A 23,309-nucleotide genomic window follows, 5' to 3' on the forward strand; every position below is an offset into this window, starting at 1 on the left:
TTCCTCATCAGGAAAGGACCTTTTTTCAGTTGCTTTTTAAAAATCAAGATAGAACATCAGAGTCATGTTAATAAGAACGAGTTATGAAACAGTTTAAAGAACTATCACACCCACCTGTTACACAAACAGAACAAAACAAAAGCGAGTTAATTACCTGCACTCAAAAGAAATTGATAGTCCTCTGTCTTCCCTTCAGCTATGGATTCACTAACAGGGTCCCCTTTTGGACTCGTTATCTTTGCAAAGCCACTTGAGCGAGAGGAGAAGACGCCCCTGAGGAGGTAGCCCTGCTGCCCGGCGTCCAGCGAGCGCACGGCTTGCAGGAACGGGCGGGCGCTCCCGCTCCGCGCCTCGGGCTCGGACACAGAGCGGCTGAAGGGAACCCGCAACCGCCCCATCCTCGGGAACAGTGCCTCAGGTGGGTCTTCATGGAGATGGTCAGCACTGGTAGCACCCACACTCGCAGAACTTCTGGCAAAACTTGGGTCACTGCATTCCCCTCTCAAACTGGAGGACCCCTCTCTTCTGCTTACCCTCCAGAGAGGCCAAGGATGTGTTTGCCATCTGTATGCTGCAAGAGGTTTCTCTGAGTCAAAACTCATCTGTTTATTCAACTTCTTGCTTTTCAGTCGGTGGTACCAATGATAGTCCTTCAGGGCAGCTGTGCCAGCATCTTGTTCTGACAAAGATCTTCTGAAGGTCCTGGGAAAAAGACTATGATGCTTTTTGAAAGCACTCATTTTCCACCCTTTGGATTCCGGCGCTTCACTCAGATTCCTTGCTGCTTAGTAGTCACGTTGCTGTAGTTCCTCACTCACCATTTTACATCCCCAGTTACTTCATTCATGGCTGTGAATGGAGAAACAGCAGACGTTCCTCCTGAAGACCTTGAGCACCAATCCCAGAACCAGGTGTTCCTACATCTCCACAAGAAGGATGTGCCCTCACCTGCAGCACACCAACTTCTAACAGCACACGAAGCCTTGCTGAGCTTGCTATTGCTTCCTGGGCTGTCACATTTCTGCACCAAGCTCTCAGGAAATGACTAAAAGAACCCAGCGATGAAAACCCACAGTGCTGTTCTGTGCTGATCACACTTCACTTTTTTCAGTCTACATTAAAGATTTGGTTTAAAAAAAAAAAAAAAAAAGGAATGCAAAAGCACTTTGCTCTAGAGATGCAGCAACTTCTCAGAAAAAATTGCAGTTGAAAAATTGCAGTACTCAACTAAGAGTCACGCACGTGTTCTTCAGTTAAGCAGCAAAGTATATTACTATATATAGTTAAGTATAAAGTTTCTATTTACCACAGGTAAGTTGTATCACTTAAGAGTGCCTCAGAGCTGCCTTTTAGAGAAAGGTAATACAGGCATATTCATCAGAATTGAGTGCTGGAAGCACGAGACAGGAAAGCAAAGAGGAGAAATGGAGGAAGGAGAACAAACCCTACAACTCAATGCAGTGAGAGTGTAAACACACTTCAGGGAAATAAGCAAAGAGGAGGAGAGAAGGGACTGAGAGGGTGGGTGGGACTTTACCAAACACAGACCAAAGGGAAGGGTTTGAGGCATGGCAAACAGAACAGGGCAGAAGGAAGCTACTCCTTTTTCTCCTCCCTCTTTCTTCCCTTTTTAAACAGCAGAATAGGCATTTATATTTTATAAATCCAGTTGCAATAAATGAGATGGAAAATATAGTCCTATCTGTTTAACCAAGAGGAAAAAACCCTCTTGCCTTCACTACAATTTGAGAAACAGCTGACCATTCTAAAATCTCATAAAGAAAATATCTGCTGGTGAATGAAGAACATGCTTCCCACGTTTTAGACCAGAGCACTGAAATCTCAAGTCTACTCAAATCCCTGAAAATAGGGGGTTTACAATGGAAACGCTGACACACCCTTGGCAATAAAGTAACAATGAAAACGACTCCTCTGGTTAAATGAAATGATAATCTGCTCTGGCAGACCAATAAAGCTTAACTGACCCACTATGGGATCCTGCCTTTAAACTAGACTGCATTCATCAGCCAAAATACATTCCTGACAGCTGCCGACACAAAAACTTCCTTACTTATGTGTATATATGGGAAAGGATATCACTGGTCCCTAGAACAGAGAATTGCCTGAAAACCTCTTTCAAATCAAAATATTATTTCTCTACTCAGTAGCAAGTTAGACTTTTCAATTATAAATGACAAAAGCAGCTATCTAAAAATGACCATGTTTAAGAAGTCACAATAAATAACCCCAGAAACAGTTTGGACACTGCAATGCAATTTCTGCATCAAATCATGATGCTGCCTCTTATGCTTTGTCAACATCATGCTGCTCAGAGCATAAGTCTGGAATGACAAAACGTACCTATACCACAACTCTGCTACAATTTTCATCCAGAGCAATGAAGTTTCAAAGAAGCACAAGCAGTAAACACAGAGATACTGGTACTCCTGTGGAAATAAGATACAAACTCCACCAGAAAAAAAGTTAGCTGGCTTTTGTCTTCTGCTTCTTGATCCCAGGGGTTGCTGATCACCTATGGTTTCAGCCCATCCAGCCCCAGGGACTCACATAGGTTCTTCAAAGTAACTCTTGACTCAACCCTCATCTGCTGCTGGTAGCTGTTCTCCTTGATCCCTTTCACCAAGCACAGAGACCTGGGTGTTCATGTTTTCAAGACTGAGGCAAACAGAAGCACTGAAAACCTCAGTTTTAGCTGGGTCTGCTGTTACTGGGTCCCCCAAAGCCTTCCAGCCACAGGTCCTCCCACTCCTTTTTGGGCCTTTTGCTACCAATGTGGCAGCAGTGCTTTGGCCAAATGCTTTTAATTAGGCAGGCTGGTAAACAGGCTTTATGGAACTTCAGGAGTATGAATAAATCCGATGGATGATGATGTGGTTTGCTCCAGTGGCACAAGCCATAATCAGCAGGGAAAGCTGAGAATGTGAGGCAGGTTTCTGGTCAGCTCTGCAAGCCGTGTTTGCTCAAGTTTCTGCTAACACACTGATATCTCCTTTTGGGCTGGGAGCACGGAAGGGCAGGAAAGGACAGAAAACACAGACAGCGCAGGAGCTGAAGCCTTCCTGGGCTTGCTTGCTGTGGATTTCTAGTGTGCTTTGTAAGTCCTGCTGATCTCTGCCAGGCTGGGCATCCACACAGACCATACTCTTGAAACAGCCCTTGGAGAGCCCTTACCTGCCCTACCAGAGCACTGAGTACCCCTGAGGAATGACTCAGCTCGGATAATACAACCCCAGCTGCACCAAGGCAGAGATTTAGCACAACAGCACTTTGGACAGGACAGAGCTTTAGGCAAGACACCAGTCTTTGCATGAGGACAGAGATGATCACCAGGACTCTCCCCTCCTTTCTCATCACCATCCTGTGGACACCTGACTGTATGGAAAGATCCCTCCATCCCCCTCCAAATACAGCTGGCTTTGCATTGATCATTGACTCACAAAGACCACCCATTTCAGCAAGGGAACACACAGAAAGAATAACCACATCTCAAGTTACAGCACAAAGCAATGTGCAAAACCAGTTATGGGTTAACTGCTACTCAAAACTATTTTTCTTGGTGTGGCCAGGGGTTGGACTACAGCTCTGTACAGACCTAACAATACAGAGAAAGGCTTCAATAAGCACTCTACGTGAAGCCCAAGAACAAAGTCACAATTTAGTTTAAGTTTGAATAATATTGAGAAGGCTTTTTACTTTTTTTTTTACTTCTGATTTCACTTTTTATTTCATGTTACTACAGCTCAGAACACATTTAATGATCAAAGGAAAGTACCCTTGGCCTAGCTGAGGTTTCACAGTGTACTCTAGAGAGGGTAAAAGGGTCTTTCTCAAAGTGCTTCTAAAAAGGCAGACAAGGTTTACATATTTATTAACATAAAAACACTGATAGACACGTTTGCTTAGTCTACCAATAAGACAATTCTTTTAAATAGCTAACTCAAAAATTTTAGTCTGGGCTACGAGTCAAACTGATCTCTCCCTTCCTTACACACATCATCAGCAGCAGCAATGATGTTCCAAAAACCCCTTTGTCTACATTAATTCAATGGGTCTCAAGTGGCTCCAGCATTTGTTGTGTCCATAGAAGGTGCAGGCGAGTAATGAAGAAGGCAGAACTTTCTCCTTGATCTGCAGTCCAGTTACTCAGGCTCCAGTCCAGAGCAGCAGTTTATCCTGGGAAGCATTTCACAGTCTCAGTATCACAAAGCAATCAGCTCACAGCAGCGACTGCCACTGTATTAGTGATGTGAGATCCCCAGCCGTACTAAGCCACCCACGCAGCTGTCAGCAGGTAAAATAATGGCAGGGGAATAAATGAGTTTGTCAATTAAGCTGAGAAAATCTGAAATATTTTCACTCTCATTTTCAATACCAACTGCCTACAAATGTGGTCCTCCACTAGCAAATTTTCCTCAGTTTTCTTTTTTTTTTGGGCAGTGTTTGCAGTTCATTGTGCCAAATCATTCATTTAGCTTTTCAGAAAATTACTACTTTCTTCCTAACAATCCAGTCACTTAATCATCACATTTGACATGTTTAACAGCATTTTTTTTCACTACTCCTAGATATTTAAGTAATTTATGCACAAAATGCAGATTTGTTATGTTGGAATGTAACTGTATTTCAGCTTTAAGATTGTATTGGGAAAACAATCTTTCTTAACTTCATAACATTTCACAGAAAATATACACAAGCAGCCTTACATTTGCACCGAGCATATGAAGATAAATATTTGCCAAGGGCCTCCTCTGTGGGAATTCTGCTCTCCACCATTCAGCTCTCCAGAAAAACTACCCAGCTCTGCTGCATGGAGCTTCAGCAATTTCTCAAAGTATGTTGTTTAATAAATACTACCAGCCAATTAAAAAAGTAAAAAGCAATACCACAGAAAACCCCAAGTGCACAATTGCCAAGCAGCTGGAAGGAGAACCTGGCTCTGATGTTACAAATGAATATTTAATGCTTGCTTGCTCTCTGGAAGCTGTCTAGTGCTTGAGTAAAGGTACTACAATGTGTAAAATTTGAGTTCATAGCTTATATTGTAAAAAAGGGATGAACTGCAATCTCCCATGACCGAACTGCTCCATTCTAAATTAGTTTTGGGCCAAACAGACTTACCAGCTTCTCATTCTTTACCAAGATATGGAGGGAAAAAGGGGAGAGAAGAGAGTTAAAAGAGAAAAAAACTAAAACCAACACAACTACCAACATCCATGAACATTTACTCACCACACTTGGTTTCAACCAAGTCCTCTTTTTTAATTGAGAAAATTATCAGGCTAAGCAAATACCATTTCTAAAAAGCCCAGCTTAAGTCCCCAACAACCAGCCATCAAATGAGCTTTAACCTGTAGAAAAATCAAATTGTGCCCTGTATCCTCCCTAGAGAAACCAGAAGGAATACAGAGGGTCAGGGATCCTGGATTTAGCAGTCTAGCTCCCCTTACCTCTTCTGCCATCTAAAACTAGCCCAATGCTCACTGCATTGGAACAGTTAATGGAGGAGTAATCAATACATAAAGCAGGAATGAATACAAAAGTTTCCCAATTGACCCAACTTGACATGTAGTTAAACAGCACAGAAGATGAAAGATTTTTCCTTCCATTTAGATTAGAGACTTTTCAAAAAATTAAGTTTTGTTTATTCAAGGCTAAGTAATTAATGACCTAACATCCCCTTCCCATCTCCTATCACCAAGATGCATCTGTTTCCCCCTGCAACATTTCCTGCAGGTGGATATGACTTTTCCTCAGCTCAGCAGAGAGCAGTGCACCTGACTTACCCGACCTCTTAATATCCAGTGTTAATTAATGTTTAGAAGTTACACAGAGGAGAAATGAAACGGCAGCTTAGAAATTGTTGCATTTGGGATTAGAGTGAGGGGAAGAGTGAGGCTTGGAATTGGCATGCCTGGAAGACAGAGATCCCTCACTGAGCCCAAACCAGAGCTCCTGAGAGCAAAGCTGCCACGCATGCCTCTCACAAGCCTGGAGCTGGCCAAGCCTCCCAGTGACTACACTGCAAGCTCACTTGTCCCACAAAACCAAGATATGCTTTTCCACAATCACTATGCTGAGACTGAAGTGCCTCTGAACAAGCTAAACGGTGACAGCAGACTATTTAAATGCCACAGAGCACCTCATTTTCCTCATTTAAATTTTGTGCCAAGGCAGGCTGTAATTGCTGACCCTGCCCCACGAGTCCAAGCCCAACCTGTCACTACAGCTACAGCTGCAGCAGCCAGCCTGACTCAGCTCTGCTTTTGCTATGGTCCAGTTTCTGAAGGCAAGTACTGAAAGCTCTTCAAGATGCACAGGAATTTCCACCTGAAAATGAGGAAGAACTTCACTATACAGTGGCCACACAGGGGAAGAGATTGTCCAGAGAGGCTGTGGAGTCTCCCTCACTGGAGATATCCCAGCCCTCCCTGGATGCAATCTGCTGCTCTGTGCTCTGCATGACCCTGCTTGAGTAGGAAGGAGGGATCAAATGACCCACTGTGCTCCCTTCCAACCTGACTCATCCAGTGGTTCTGTGACTTTTGCCCTCTCATTCCCTGGCAAAACTGCTACAATTTCCCTGCTGATACCAACTCCCCCTCAAAGTCTTCTGGTTTCATTTTTCCATGCTGTTCTCGTGATCTGCATGAGAAGCTGCTACAGCCCTGTCAACTGAGTAGAGAGATAATATAAATTTATGAGATGCTGGGCTTTGGATGGATGCCAGGAAATGTTAGCAAGAAAATCCCATTTCAATACATTGTGGATAAACCTCTAGAACAGTGATGCCAGGTTTTAATTTCACTAGCAATCTTTTGTTGTTGTTGTTGACGACCAAACACAGCTCGTGCCAAGTTTCAAGGGCCATAAAAATGTACATTTAGGAGCCAGCCAGACACACACAGTGGCTGAGCCACACGCAGCTGCCGAGGATTTCAGCAGCATGCACTGGTGCAAATAAATAAATCAATGCATGACCTGGAGGTAAGCAGGTCTGGCTCCTCCATGGCTTAACACTGAGCTGTGAGCCACTGATACACACAGGGAGCTCAGGCTGGCAGGAAACCTTCTGAAGCAACAGATCACCAACCTGAGCCCCTGGAGAAGGACAGCTGGACTGACCTACCTCACTGTCAACTTCTGCAACTCTGCAAATAAATCAATATGTTTATATAAATACAGAAAGTTCAGCTGCATAAAGAAAAAAGCGCTTACGCCCTGTCTGACATCCATTTCTTCATGATTACATGTTGGGCTTAGGACCATCAGAAATATCATACACAGGCTGCTCATTTCAGGTTTTAATAGCCTTGTTTTTCAGCAGGCAAAATTAACTTCCCATTAGCCCTCCTCATTCCCAACTGAAATGTTTGGGATTTTTGTGAAGAGAGCAGGGAAAAAAAATCATTACTGCTGCAAACTTAAAGCAAGAGCTTTACCAGCAAAACACAGTTTTATTTCTAGATGTGATCCCTGTGTTCATCAAACCAACTGCAGACTAAATTATCAGGGGAGGAAATACAGTTATAGAATATAGGCAACTTAATAGATATAAATCCAAAAATGGTCTTGGTAACTATGCCCAAATAGCAGGTGCATTTATTTGAGCTTTCCAGCTTTTATGTAACTAGAAAAGAACACATCCTCACTGCAGACTGGTGCAAAAATACGACCTAATAACTCTCCACCAAAGATGTTAGGAGCTGGGTTTATAATTTCATTCTGTATATTTTTAAATTAGTTACTGTAACTCTTATTTTATTTATCTTATTTCATTTATAATTTATTTATTATCTTATTTTATCCTTTTTTAGAGTGAATAAACTGTCTTTTCCTTCACACAAATTTTAAAATGTAAATATATTTTAAAAGCTTCTCAAACACTGGAAATCCCACTGTAAGAGCCAACTGGCAGCAAAAGATAACCACCAGCTAATGGACAGCACTCTTCAAAATCACTGGAGAGTGTACTCTTACAGTGTATATAAATTAAGAACTTTAGCAATATGCATAATTAAATTCTTGCATTTATAATCTAAACACCACCAGTCATAGAAATACTCTGTATGCTGTGACAACCTTTCAGGCTGAAGCCAACCATGAGCCCAAAGCTGCCAAGTGCACCACTAAGCCATGTCCCTAGACAGCAAAACACGAAGAATTTACAAATCCAGAATTATTTTAGGCTCTGAATTTAGGTGGGGAAATTCCTTGAGCTAGATAAGAACTATCCTAACACCCACCTTGTAGCCCCATAGGAATGTTGTGCTAATATCAGCAAATTAAAGTGAGACAACTGACAACAATTGAGTGACAGTAGAAATTTAGGATTAAACCTTCATCTAAATGGAAAAATAAACTCTAGAGAGGAAAGATGAAACATCCTGGTATCTCAAAATGCCAAAAGTCTGAAATTAAAACACTTAGGAGTAAAAAGGGTCTCTATAAAACTCCAGGTGCTTTAGCAATGCATTGAGAAAGTAGTAAAAGAAACAACCAAATACGAAATTACAAAAGAGATGGGGAGGGCAGGGGAGAGAAAAAAGGGCATTTCTTAATTGCAAATGACCTCCTAACCAGCAGAGCTCTCTCTGCACAGGTTGTCTGTCAGGAACAGCTTTGAATCAGTGCAGAAGGCACACGTCAGGGACAGTGATGAAGCGCTGGGAAGAACCTGCTGCCAGCCCGGTGCCAGGACGGGAGCAGACTCCAGCAACAGAGCCAAGGGATGAAGCAAGGTGACCTGCAGGCACCAAAACAGCAGGGAGAGAGAAAGGAGCACCCCTCTTTGACTGAACCTCTGTGCTTGCAATTTAAGGAATGATTAAAGATGTCCAGTGTAGGACATGGCTCGTGACACACTGCGCCATCTCTGAGAGATGAATCTGTATGTCCTAGCAATGGCCTGAGAATTTAAATGTACAAGAAGAGTCTCTCCCCAAAAGGGGAAGATACAGAAGAATTTCAACCCCTGAAGGGACAGGAAGGAGTGAGGAAGAGCAAGAAGATAATTTCTCCTTCAGAGACTATTTAAGGAACTAATTTGTGACACGTGCACACACTTCCTCACCACAGGACAAAACAAAGAAGTGGACTTTGTGAAAAGGGATTTTCATGAAGCACAAGTCATTGCATCCCAGGCAGGGTCCTCAGCCACCAAGGCCATCCTCAGGACTGCTGTGTGTGTGTCAGCTATACATGGAGCCCTGTCCTCCAGCAAGCCATGGACAAGCACTTCACCTCTTTTGTGTCTTTTCATTCATTATTATGGTAGCATAGATCACTTTTGTTTCAAGTTCCAAAATGATTGGTTTTGTTTCATTAGGTGTGAACACCAGATGACCAGAACTGCCTCCCTCTGAGGTCAATCCTTCCCAAATTGAGTACAGTCCCATTTGTAAGTCTGTGTGAGCAGCACTTTCAGTAGACAGCCTCTGTTAAGCAATCTCTTTTTAAAAATACATTCTTTATTATTATCATTGCAAAAAATGAAATTTTAACCAAAAAGTTTAAAAGAACAATGAAAAAAAACAAAAAGGAAACAAACCCTCCAGAACTGCATGCTCTTGCTTACAGCAAAATCCTCTCCAGCTGACATTTCTGAAAGGCCTTTTTTTTTGGTTCTCACATCATTGGTAATAGGGAAAATGAGCTGATATTCGCTATTTTTACCTAAACCACACTCGCACTGTTAGTAAACCATGCTCCATCCTCACCAAGCTGCATGGAACTGCTGCGAGCAATAAAGTCTGACTTTGAAATTGTACCTTGAAGTCTCAAACCAACCTGCCAACAAGTCCAGAATATTTGCTCTAAATATAAAACACAAAGGCACTCCAGGTTTTATAAAGGCACAAGCATACACCAGAGCTAGACTAAATTAATGAGCATGTGTATTCCAATTCCAACAGACAGGACAGCACCCGTCTGGCTTCACTTAGGAACTTGTTATAATCTCTGCTTTATAAAAAGGTTTTTACACATATGAAACACTCATATACAAGTGAGACATAAAATCAGGATGTAATCAAATCTCCACAGTTTTATGTACAAATCCTTCGGGACTTCAAGCTGCAAAACCGAACACGAATAATTGCATCTATTTTCTAATAAGGACCATGTGGTCTGGGGCACAAGTACACAAGTTTTCAAGAGCTCTGCATAATATTTTTGGAGGCATTTCTACTTCAAATAAGCAATCCAGTTAAGCAGAGATAAACACGCACACACATCGGTGACCTTGTTTAAACAATGCACGAACCACTGTGATAAATCTGGTTGCCAAATCTAAATATAGACTTTTAGGAAAAAACAATGGAGTTTGAGTAGAAGAGGCCTTCTCCTATTTACTGTTTATCTAATTATCCAAATGAATGTGCAGTTTGGCCTTTCTCCCCTTTTCCAGCAGCGTGACAACTTTCCCACTGGGAGCCAAGAGAGCTCTGGCTGTTACTGGAATCGCAGCGTGATCCGGCACATTTGATGCTCCGAGTGCACTTGGTGCAATTTCAAAGCTTGTCTCACAGTTTGGGTATGTGCACACTCTGCTTCCCCCAGACAGCCCCATGCCTGACACAAGGCAGATAGGCACTGCAGGACTGAGTCACTGCTACAGAAACAGGCTTTTAATTTTTTTTTTTTTTTTTTTTTTTTTTTTTTTTTTTTTTTTTTTTTTTTTTTTTTTCAAATGAAGGCATGGCAGGAGGAACAAAAATCCCATTCAAAACCCACTCTTAAGTTTCTAACTTCAGGTGCTCAGGCAAGAAATGCAGGGAGGAGGCAGCACAGGGCAAAAGCAGGAGGAGAAAGTTTTTCTATTCAGGTTATATTTTTAGACTATTACTAATTTTGTTTTGTCAATGTGCTACAGAAGCTAGACCTGTGTGAATTAATGCAGCACAATCCTTTCTAATTTTTGCTCAGTCCAGGCTGCAGTCTTAACCTAATCTCCTTACATGGGACATGGCAAGGGCATTTGCTCCCCCTGCCCTGCTGTGGCTCATATCTTTCCACCAGATATTCCTGCCTGCAAGCACACATGCATCCATGTATTACCTCTCTTTCCTAAAACATGTAACAAGCAAGGAGCATTCCCCCCTTTTGTGTTTGGAAACAAAAATCTATGTTATGGGGGACACCAGACCTGAAATCCTGATTTGTTGTGAAGTACAGAAAGATAACAGGATTTATAATGTATGGCAAGGAACACCACTGAAATGCTTCTTTTTGCTATGCTTCTTGATTTATGGATATTTATAAGCCAAATTTTGTGGGGCAGGCTGAGACTAGAGGAGAGAAATCTGTGCCCTCTATTCCCTGCTCTATTTTAGTCTGAAACAGTTATGCAATCCATTTATTCTTATTGTTTCAAAGCAAGTTAGTTTTAACTTGTATTTTTTAAAAAAGTTTCTGTCCCCAGCTGTCATTACTAGGGCTACTGTCAAATTATTTTTTTATTTCCTTTCTCCATGTTTGTGCAGCATGGGCCCAACGTCTTTGGGACTTCCCTCCCTAGATCCCTGCCACACATAGATCAATAACACAGAAATACAATGACTTACAGTAAAAAAATCATTTGGAAAAAAACAAACATATGGACCTCAACTTATTTATAAATATCTTCAAAAAGGAGCCTGGAAACATCCCACCCCAGGATGGCAGTGCACAAGGCAGAAGTGGTGGGGAGTGGCAAGGGAAGAGGCAGACAGAAAAGGATTTTATTTTTTGGTCTTATTAAAGTTTTGTTTTATTCTTTCCAGAAAAGCAAGAAAGGCCAGGAAATCCTCAGAATTTGGAATTCCCAATACCATCTCTTTAGATGAACACAAGATCCTTGTTTTCTGTTCCCTCCTTACTTCCCAGCAAGTAAGGACTGGGCAGGAATGCTACAAACAGAGAAGAAGCCCTGTAAGTCAGCCCTGTTCCAAATTGGGGTTATTCTATTTACTTCTATTCCATACTAATGCATCCAGTTTTTTAAACTATGAAAACCCAGGTCAGGTCTTAGAGTCACTAAAGCTCCTCCTACACTTCCCATCTCGGTCCAAAGATTAACTGGCCAAGCCTCCTGTAAAATAGTCTCTTCTCCAACCATCAGCAGCCAGAAGAATCTGTGGGACAGTTAAATAGGAAAGAAGGATGAAAGGAAAAGATCCCAAAGCTCAGAACAACCCTCTCCCCACTTGCATGTAGGGGAAAGGAGGGGACACGGGACCCAGTCAGTGCTTCTTCTGCTCACACCAGGCATGGAAAAGCAGGAAAGGTGATGGAGCACACATCAAAGTCTCCTTTGCAACCCATGCCTTAGGCTGCAGCTTTGGAGCAGCTGAGCCCTCCTGCATCTCAACCAGAGTGCCATGCACAAACAGCTTTAGACTACATAGTGCTGGTGCTCAGGATTGACACACAATTTTGAGATCCATGAGAAGCTGCTGTGGTTCCACTATCATTCAGCTGGCATGATGTCCAGCAACAGGGGCCAAAACTCACCTCCCTGTACAAATACACATTTAGGGACAACTGAAACCAAAACATCAAGTTCTTCCTGTCTGAAAAGCTGTCAAGCACATAAAGTCCTTCTTTTGCTTTCTTGACTGTCTAGAAAACTGACATAAGAAAACTGATTATTACTCTGGAATAAACTATAGAAGACAAAGAAAAAAAAAAAGGCAAATCTGAGTTCATCTTCTTAAAATATAAACCACCCAAGGAATATAACTTGCTGCAATTAAATACAAAAAGCCAATCCTCAAGATAAGCCTTAACAAATCACCTTGAGAGTTTAATAAATTGTGGTGTGGTTTGTTTTGGGAGATTTCTCAGTGCATCTCTTAATGCATTCACCTGGCCTGTCAAACACACTTCTGAAGTTCTCACACCAGATGAACACAGCAGCCAGAATAGAAAGTGGGCAAGACAGTCTGGGGCCACTGAGAGAATTGTTCCAATAAAGAAGGTTTGAATGTTTAATTATTAAACTAGAATAAAGTCTCAGGTCTCAGTTTGTATCATATAAAATTTCACTGAACTTATATGCACAAAGAGAATAGTTTTAGGTTGGATATTGGGAAGAAATCCTTTCCTGTGAGGGTGGGGAAACCCTGGCATAGGGTGCCCAGAGAAGCTGTGACTGCCTCTGGATCCCTGAAACTATCCAAGACCAGGCTGGAGGGGCTTGGAGGAATCTGGGATAGTGGAAGGTGTCCCTGTACATGGCAGGGGGGTAAAACAAGATAAGCCTTAAGGTCCTTCCAACCCAAACCTTCTGGGATTCTATGATAAATTTATCTATCAGATGTAGCAATACTAATGTGGGAAGCTGCATGTCTGCCATCTTACTTTTGGATTCAGACTCTCACAGATGAGCAATAAATTACTGATACCAAAGTGCTTGAAAAGAGCTGATAATACCACAGATACTTACTGTCCTACAGTAAATACACAGTCACTTTTACATTTCAAAAAATTTAGTTGTTGATACCAAAAATAACTCTTATTCAGTCTTTAGATATAAAGAATTATCTTAACAAGCTCTCTTTTGAGTCTGCATTTCAAGTCTTTCCTGTCTGGATCACTAAAGATTAGATGCAGGTCATATTTCTGATTCATATTTCAGGTCATATTTCAGAAGGCATGAGCTCCTCTTTCTCTGTTTTCTTATTTTCTTTGTTCCCCATCATCCACAGATGATGATCCCCAAGCAGTTGAGAAGTGGAATGCTCTGTTCCCAGAGCCAACACCATGAGTTACTGTGTACTTAAAAGTCAGGGTATAAGGCCTCCCAACACTTGCCCCCCAAATCCCAACCACTTTGCAAACTTTCATTGTGGCTAAATTAAACAGCTTTTGCTATCAAGTGAATAGAAATTCACATTTCCTGCCAAGCCACTAAACCACATTGAAATGGTAGAATGTACACCCAATTTAGCATTTCTTAGTGGTTTAGGTGGAAATTCAGGTATGCAGAGAATGACTTTGCAAAGCTGCAGTGGTCATCTTGACAGAAGGAAGATAACTAAGCTTGTGAAGTCCAGAGAGAGTCACCAACTCAGCATTTACTGGATCTCAGAAGTACAGGCAAAGCAAATCCAAAACTCACTGTTCCCACTGGGCTCCTGTACCCTGCAGGAGCTCTGGCTGTGAGCTGACCTTATAGAAGCACTTTGCTGCTCTGTGCTGTTTAAAACCTTTCACTTTGGTGCTTGTGGTTTTACAATTCCACTTTTCAAATGGCTTGTCAAAGGAACCTGTAAGCAAAGGGGAGGACACCTCTTAAACTGGCTTGTGAACTAATCAGTCTGCAGTGGAATTTGAAGTCTGTAAGTTTTCCAGAAATAGTTTGTGATTTATGCAGAGATGACTGCACATCAATTTCTTATTCAGAATCTTTGTCACATTCACTGGGGAAAAAAGTTGGGTTTATTTCTGTCCTTCATTCTTCTAGCCTACTAGGTTCTTTCAGTTACTTCTCCCACTTACTCTCCTCTGCTCTTCCCATGCAACAAACTGCCAAACACAGCCAATCAATGGATTAAATCCCACAAGCTTTCCTGTTGTAGTCACTGTACTTTCCACAGCTGAATGGTCCATATCCATTCAATTCCCATTTACAGGGATTGATCACTGAATTGAACAGGAGAGTTCATCCACCTGCACCTCTGCTTTCAGCCTATTTTTGAAAGTCCTTCTTATAATCACAACTCTAGACTATCAAATGAATCACAGTTCAATAGATTCAATAATGCAAAAAAAAATTCTATTCCAACACCAACTTACATTTTCTCTTTTTAAAGCTGGCAATGAAAGAATATTAAAATAGAAGCTGGAGCTCTTTTACCTCTAAATTCTTTACTGCATAGATATTAAGGGAACTTCTGAATGAACCAGAAGGTGGCAATTTCTGGGTAATCCCAATAAAGCCAGAAAAAGGCAGGGGGAAGGGAAATCACTGCTCTCACATTCTTTTCCTATTATTAAATGCAACGCAATTAAATGCAAGGGTTCCTTGTAAAATAACTGAAGCCAATCATCACAAACTACTCTACAGGGAAAATTAAGCAGAATTTATGCAGCAATGCAGAAGAGAATAGTGACACACCACACAATGTCTCACTAAAGTATGAATAAATGTGCATTTAACGCTCAGAAACTTAGAGCCAGAAATAAGAGGGGAAACAAGACAGAGAGAGGAAGGGCAAGGGAAGAGAAGGAAGAAACGTGCTTATTATCTCAAGAGCTTAAGTCCAGAGATTCCAGAAGGAGTAAAGAAGTAGCAAGGGATCCCAGTGCAGCAGTTTCTGACACACACAGGTTTAATGCTGCCATTACCTGGCCATACACATTTGACAATTGATGTGGAGCTCTTGAAATCTGACAAGTAGAAAGCTGCAATTTAGCAAGAATAGTTATTTAAAGCACTTACTCAGGAAAAAGCTGAATTTAGCTCAAGGAAGAGGCTGCTGCTTGTGACTGCCCCAGAAAGTACCTGGCCATGACAAAAGTTTCATACAGGGAGTTTTAAGACTTTAAAATCTACAGATGCAATCAGGAAATTAATGTTTGTATTTTTTTTCTACTAGCCTAATTATAACTTTCAGCCCCAGAGTTACTTCCAGTATTTACAAAACTCAGTTTAAATTTACTCTTCCTACTACCTAAGCTATCATCTAATTTGTTATCTCCTCTCAGGCCCTACTAAAATTGAAACTGGAAACCTCATTTTCAAAACAAATTCTTTTACTGTTACCTGATAACAACCCTCAGGATTCCAAATTTAGTCACAATAATAACTGAATACACTGACAAGTGAACCCAAATACTTCCAGTGTTTACACCAGCAGCAATAATTAGTGTTTTGTCATGTCAGAAAGTGACTGCAGATTTACCTCCACAAGGAAAGTGACTGGTGAATACAAGTAGCAGTCTCTTACTGAAGAGAAGATACAGATTCAAGAACAGGAAAGAGGTTACTTTTAATATAAGGCACCTTCAGAGACAGTACAATTTACTGCTGAAGTGATTTATTACTAATCCAACTTTTTTTTAGAGGCTATGTTTTTATGATTAAAAAGAAAAAAAAAAAAAAAAAAGAAAAATATATATTAAGTTCCCAGAAAACAGAACTAGGAACTTACTAAGATTTTTTTTACTTTACATGGCTCAATTTCCTCTCCCTCCTGCAATTATCTGTCTGCAGAGGAAATAGCACACAACATTCTGTGCCTGGCTAGGACATTCATAAGAACAATGAATATACAAGGTAATACCATGTTATTTTTAAACAGATTTTGTTTTGTTTTGCTGTTGTTTGTTTTTAAAGAATATTAGAATTCCTTCTGCAGACAGGATTCTGATGGCTCCGTGACAGATGAATGCAGCATTGCTAAATGTGAAACAGATTTAGAGGATTTCTGACACCTGTGCTGCAAGATTGTCATTAAACAAGATGCTTTTCCGAGTAAATATGTTCTATAATATGTTCACTTGAATGGGCAGCATAAATGTCACTGCACTCAGGTGATTAAATCCACACTGAAACTCCCCTAGCCATGGGTCCTGATATGGCAGCTCAGGGGCTACCACCCTTAAAAGCCATACTGCTCTATATAAAGGTAAAGGTTCCTGGTATATCTTCCTGGTAAATATTCCTGAAGCTTAAACAAAATTACCCCAGATCCCTGGTACTACCATTATTTACCTGCCAACAGACAGAAATGTAAAGAGTGCAACCATTGAGGTTGTTACTTTTCTGCTATTTGAGAGCTTTGATGTGACAACTTGAAAATTCATTTAACAGCTTCTTGCATTCACTAGCACCCTACAGAACCTCCAGGTGATATGGCAGCATCAGCTGTGGTGATGCAGCTGAAATAAGGGATGTCATAGCTAGAAAACAAAGGATACTGCTTAGCTAAGTCCTTGTCATTAAGTTTTTGCCACTTTGCTATTCTTTAATGTGTTGAGTTTTCCATTCAGTTTGTATTGTTATATAAGACAAACACTAGTTGTTCGAGAACAACCAATTTCAGTTTACTTAAAAGTCTCTTCAGCTAAGGCATGGTTCAAGCTTATTTCAGTTTACCCCAAATCCAAACAATGGTTAGTATTTTCCCTGCAGTTGTACACCAGCAGACAGGCAAATTAAAGAGTATTTAAAAGTAGCAGGGATCTCAAGAGAGGAGAGATAAATCCAGCAGCATTTGTTAGCCTGGCAAAATGCCATTTGCTGATTTTGACCATGACATTTTATAACTTTTTTGTTTTAAATGAAGATCAAAACCTTAGGATGTTCAGTTTCACCACCACTTCATGAAGTGCTCACAAGTTTTCCACCATAACCAACCTTAAACATATTTATACATTAGTAGGAGTAATTAAAAATATTTCATTATATTAAAAATATTACATTCTAAAGGGATCACTAAAAAACCTACTGTCTCAAAGTATGTGGAATATAAATCCTGCTGAAATAGTATCTGACCACATCTGTTCTTATAAAAAAGTCACCACTTAGAAGTCCCTTTTAAAGTCTGATATTTCATGTAGTTCATTAGTCCCGAAATCTCTGAAAGCTGCTGTGAGTTGTTGGCGGCTAATCAAATGCATACATTTGGACCACACAAACCCATGATCACTTTCAGATCTCCTTCAAGTAAAATTCTCCCTAACAACTAAGAATGGAAGAAAATATTATTTTTTAATGGCATGAGAAGCGCTAAATAAAGAATGGTCATCAGACAAAGACTCTACTTAGTAAAGACAAAATCAGTGTCTTTTGCAAGAGACTTTTTCTGCCAAAATTACATGTGACAACACAGAATAAGGTGTAGATCTGTATTTTTGCTGCTCTCCATATGATCAACACTGGAAAATAAATACTATAAATGTCCTTTGTGTTCCTTTGTAATGTTTCCTTCCTGCACCATTTCTTTCTCCCTCTGACTGCTAATTGCAGTTCCATTTATCCATGGACTGGTATGGAAACCTGGGCAGCAGGCTGGGATTAAAGTACTGAGGTCCCAGCACTCAACCCCCTGCAAATGCAGAAACCAGACTGGCTTCAAGCACCTGCTTTCCCTGGGACAGAATGAGCCTGTATTTACACACCCTATCCAAGTGCTTTTTCAATGGGTACACTTGTTCCAGGATCACATTCCCTTCACCTCATTCTCCTGCATCCTCAACTTCCTAATATATTGCAGACATTTAAAAAAACTAACACACCTCCCCACAGTGTAAACAGTGAGATTTAAAGAAAAAAACAACCAAAACAAAAAACAAAACAACACAGCTCTCCAGGGGTTCTGAAATCATGCTGAAAGTTATCAAAGCCAAGGCTATTCATGTGTTGCCCTATTGGCTGTGTTTCTCTCAACAAAGAATTGTGCTTTCAATCACTGATGTACCAAAATGTCTCTGAAGAAATGTACACAAGGTATATACACAAAGTAAATGTGTGCTCTAGTCACTTAATACCTGCTAGACTTTCCTATTAAAAAAACCCTCTATGTTAATTCTCAGATTGACCTTTTCTTTAAGTGAAACTTCAACTTTCCATTCTCCTTATCCCTGAAACAAGTAAAAGGGGCCTAGAAGAAACCTGGAGAGGGACTTTTGACAAGGGCATGTAGTGATCACACAAGGGGGAATGGTTTCACACTGAGAGAGGACAGGGTTATTTCAGATATTGGGAAGAAATTCTGCCCTGTGAGAGTGGTAAGGCCCTGGCACAGGTTTCTCAGGGAAGTTGTGGCTGCCCCATCCTCAGAAGTGTTCAAGGTCAGGTTCAAGGCAACTTGGAGCAACTTGGGATAGTGGAAGGTGTCCCTGCCCATAAGAGGGAGGTTGGAATGAGATGATCTTTAAAGTCCCTTCCAACCAAACCATTCCATGGCTCTATGACAATTGTTTTCACTCAGCTTCCTTTTGTAAAGACTGGTTAATTTACCCTAAGTTCCAAGCTATTTATAGAGAGATGAAGGAGATCTCTATAGTTTCCTGTATTTGTCACACTACATCTGTCACAATGAAATCAAGGAGACTACACTGTTTCAAGTCATATCTCCATTTTGCTTTAGGGAAGAAAGTCATGGATTCTGAGAAGTCCTGAGACAGTAGGGAGAGACCAGGAAGTCTGGGATAGAAGGGAATTGCATTTGCCAACAAGACCTCCTTCCCAGCAAAAGGCAACACAATACTTGGCACATTCAGCCCATAACTTCTACACAAGAGAAGTGCTTTTGCCTACACTGCCCTCTCTGCACGCTCAGCTGAGAGAATAACAGCAGCCAATAACTCTCACAAAATCTTAATTTCCAAGAACAACTTTTCATTAAAATTCACACACTGATCAAATTGACCCTTGGACAAACTTGACCACATGTGGCTCAGGTTGTGTCCTCCTAGCCTTACCCCATCCTGGAGCAAAGAAGTTGCCCTGCCTCAAGAGGGCTGTTTCAGTCTCTGATAACTCACCACATCAATCCTAATCAGTCAGAGTCATTGAAGAGCCTTCTGCCCTATTAAAGAGTCATTCCCTCAGATATGGCACTGCAAAAATTGTTTCCTGCTGAGGCAGTTTGGGATGTCTGCTTTGCAGAACAGCAGCATGAAGAAAGGTGCTTGCACCAGAAAGACACAAGGCTAATAAAATCAATTCTTGACATTTGAGACAGACTCTTAGAAACAGTCACTGGATATGCATATAATCACATACCATAATTACACTAATTTGCACAATTAAGAGTTGGATAAACACCATAAATTTAAATAAAAAACCCCAGGCACAGGCTGGTGCTGCTACTGGAATATTTTAAAATCTAAAATATCCAACACTGCTGATGACAATTTCTGTAACTATGCAACACGAGAGCATCTCACTGAAATATGGAGCGATACATACCACCAAATCAAAAGAACAGGAACAGAGCAATAAAATAGTTTCTTCTATAGCTCATCAGTGTTGTTTTCTTCTCAGCCTTCTCTTTTGGTGCAGTCACAACTCACACAACAGTTTAAATGCTGCTGAGATGCCTGTCTCCTGCAAACTCCCCACTCCCTCCAAAACTTCCAAATTAGATAGACTGCTGCTGTTACAGCGCCAAGCTAAGGCAGAAATCCCACAGCAGGCAAAGAAACAGACTTTAAACACACATTCACCTGAATAATCAGCTTCTCCACAGACAAAGTTTTTGGCATTTTCAGGTTGCCATCTCACACTGGAGATGAAAGATGAAAACAACAGCAATACCCAACAGCTCTGCCTGCTACCATATTTCTCCTCCCAGGCACCTAAACCCTTCTGAGCAGTTATCTTTCCCATCAGACAAGATGTTTCCCTTACTTACCACTCCATGTCTTTGCCTGCATCAGCATCTTCCTCATCAGGCTTGCCATACTGGAATGTTTACCCGTGTTGCCTAAACCTGCTCAGGCCCAAACCAGGTGGAAGAGGTAAAAAAAGACACCTGCATCTTGTCTCTGCCAGCGCCGTGGCTTTTGCTGCAGAGGCTGTGCGGTGACTGGAGCAGAGCTGAGCGCACACACACACACACACGCGCGCGTGCATGCACACGCACAGGAAGCCTGGAACTGAACCAGGACTAAACGGAGCCACTTCCTTCTTCATGCTCCAGTATCTCGGCCGTAAACAAGCACTGCACATTCACTGAGTGAAGCCGAAAAGTCCAGCAGTGAAGGACAAAAGAAGGGAGTGGCTCCAGCAAGGAATAACTATTTTAAATACACAAACATCTTCCCATCAGATTAAAACTAGCTTTTAAATCAGGCAGATTCTGAAGCCATTGTTGTGACAGGGTAACTCAAGACAAACAGGAGACACTGCTTCCTCCTCTGGAGAGGTCTCCTGGATTTCCAGTACGAAGCGTCCCATTAGCATTCCAAGTGCCTGGTCAAAATGTTCATGGAAAAGAGTTCCAGTCACTCCAGGGATAGAAGGCAAAGAAGGGGGAGGCAGATGCAGAAACAAGCCCCCAGAAGAGGTACCACCAGTTACAGCTGCTGTACCTTGCAGTGCAGGAGCAATGGAGGAGCAGAGGAGGGATGCTGAGCTTGTGTGCTGGTCAGAGCATATGGCTTTGGCTACCAGCCTGCCCCACAAGCCAACCCCCAGCTCTCCAGGAACAAGGTCAGCCTGGCAGAAATGAGCGTGTGCAGGGATTTGGCAGGAGTCAAACACATCCTCCCCAACAGCATTTCAAGCACAGCCTGCTTGTGTTCTGGGAGAACTCCACCTGACCACACAAAGCCTCAGGCTCCTTCAGCTTCCACTGGCTTTTCCCCACCATTTTCTGGCATTTGCCTCACGGCAGTTCCACCTCTGAGTAAACAAAGCACACCACCAGCAAGCACCAAACACTTTAGCACAGATCCAGAGGGCTCTAATGTCTGCTCCACTACTGGGGACAAAAGCTCTGTTGATGGAGAAGAGAGCAGCTAGGTCAAGTTCTACTGACCCAAAATGCTTTAAAGCAAGATGATGATTTCACTGACAACTCTACTGACTCCCCAGGAGGTCCATGCACTTGGTAGGCAGGATGAGCAAGGGCAAGCAGAGCTTGTGAGAGAGACAGCAGCAGCCACTTGTGTCCATGCTGTGCTCACAGACACCCTGCTGCAGACTGTGACAAGTTGTGTGGCTCTAGACAGTGCCCCACCTGATGTGTGAAGGGAGAGGGACACACAGATTCTGCTCTATCCAGCAGCAGCTCTCCAAACCTTCATGCCTGGTGCCATCAGGGAAACCTGTCACATCCAAGCATCCTTGGAAGGAGAGATGAGGGAGGATGGAAGGGGAGTCTTGGTCCATCCCTTAGGGTCAGCCAAACAGGGACCATTCTCACCTTGGCTGGGACACAGACATAGAAGCCCTGCAGTAATCCAGTGCTTGGAAAATGACAGTCCAAAGGTGGACTTCCCCCAGCCACCTGGGGCAGGAAAGGCTTTGCAGCACTAGAGACTCTTCCTGTCTCTGAAAGCACACCAGAGTTACAGCAGTTCCTGGTCTGGAGCCTTCATGCAGTGTCTTCACTGATAACACCAATGAAACAGTGCCTGACCTTCATGTGGTTTCTCAAGCCAAGCCACACTGTGGCTGGTACAAAAGGCTGAGTGAGAAGAAAGCCAGGAGCTGGGCAATCCTTAGCCCCAAGATGGTAAGAAGTACTTGTCTGAAAGAGTTGCCATCCTGTGTGTTTTCAGATGTGCTTTTTGTCTTTCTCTCAAAGACCACTTATCTCATAAAAGGCCTTTTTAACATCTAAACTAAAACATTGAGAGATCTGCAACTATTCAAAACCCTTTTTATTACCATCTTGCAAAGCTGGCTACTGAAGACTCCTATTTTTTCTTACTCTCTTAATAAGGCAACAGCAGGTTTTTCTCCCCTTCTCTTTTCACCTTGTCTTTCAAGAACAGTAAAAGTACAATTAAATTGCTGATATCCCTTAAGGGTAACTGAGAGATCAAGGGGTTGGAATCAATAAAGGAAAGGAACAGTGCTGGTCTCAAAACCAGAGAATTCACATGAATATTTCCAGATATAGTGGAGAAGTTTCACAGCCCTCCACACAAGAAAAGCCCAGCTGCAGAGAGGAAAGGAAGCACAGGGCAAGCAGTGTGAAAGCCCAGTGGCCTTTTGCCAAAGGGCTCCTTCTCATTCCACCATCCAAGCCTGAAAAGCAACACTTCGTTATGGAAGAACAGCACAAAGCTTAAAACCTTCATTTCCATTTCAGCAGGAAAAACTTGCTAGCATGTAAGAGCTGGACTGAGCAAACATCCCTCTGCCTTTGTTCCCCTTCCCTCGACTGGCTTTGAGTGGGAAGGGATCTTAAAGATCATCTCATTCCAACCCTCTGCCATGGGCAGGGACACCTTCCACTACATCAGGTTCCTCCCATCTGGCATTGAACACTTCCAGGGATGCCACAGCCTCTCTGGGCACCCTGTGCAGGGCCTCATCACCCTCACAGGGAACAATTCCTTCCCAATATCCCATGTAATCCTGTCCTCTGTCAGCCATTCCCCCTTGTCCTGTCACTGCATGCCTTTGTAAAAATTCCCTTGCAGCTCTCTTGAAACCCCTTTAGGTATCACCCCAGAATCTTTTCTACTCCTGGCTGTACAACTCCAACTCTGCCAGCCTTTCTTCACAGAAGAGGTGCTCCAGTCTTTCCTCCTCCAGATTATTTTCATGACCCTTCTCTGGACTTGCACCAACTCATCCTTCTTTTGAGGGAGAGGTTGGTATAGTAAAACATGCCAGCTAA

The 23,309-nt window shown here is 42.0% G+C and overlaps 1 protein-coding gene across 15 annotated transcripts in view; it reads right to left on the reverse strand.

Annotated features, from left to right (window-relative positions):
• The window catches only part of RASAL2 (RAS protein activator like 2), a 162,764-nt gene that overhangs the window by 105,264 nt on the left and 34,191 nt on the right, over nt 1–23,309 (reverse strand). For 4 of the 15 annotated variants that reach the window (XM_056497366.1, XM_056497371.1, XM_056497365.1 and 1 more), the window contains exon 1: nt 155–963. The exons of 4 other annotated variants lie outside the window; for them this stretch is intronic. In XM_056497366.1, the coding sequence (XP_056353341.1) occupies nt 155–740 (586 nt within the window). In that variant the 5' untranslated portion in view covers nt 741–963. Of the gene's footprint in view, nt 1–154; nt 1,463–20,366; nt 20,675–23,309 lie in introns of those variants that run through there. 7 more of the 15 variants (XM_056497379.1, XM_056497378.1, XM_056497377.1 and 4 more) reach the window with 4 other exon arrangements.

This window comes from Oenanthe melanoleuca, chromosome 8 (genome assembly GCF_029582105.1).
Source record: "Oenanthe melanoleuca isolate GR-GAL-2019-014 chromosome 8, OMel1.0, whole genome shotgun sequence".
NCBI classification, from domain to species: Eukaryota; Metazoa; Chordata; class Aves; order Passeriformes; family Muscicapidae; genus Oenanthe; species Oenanthe melanoleuca.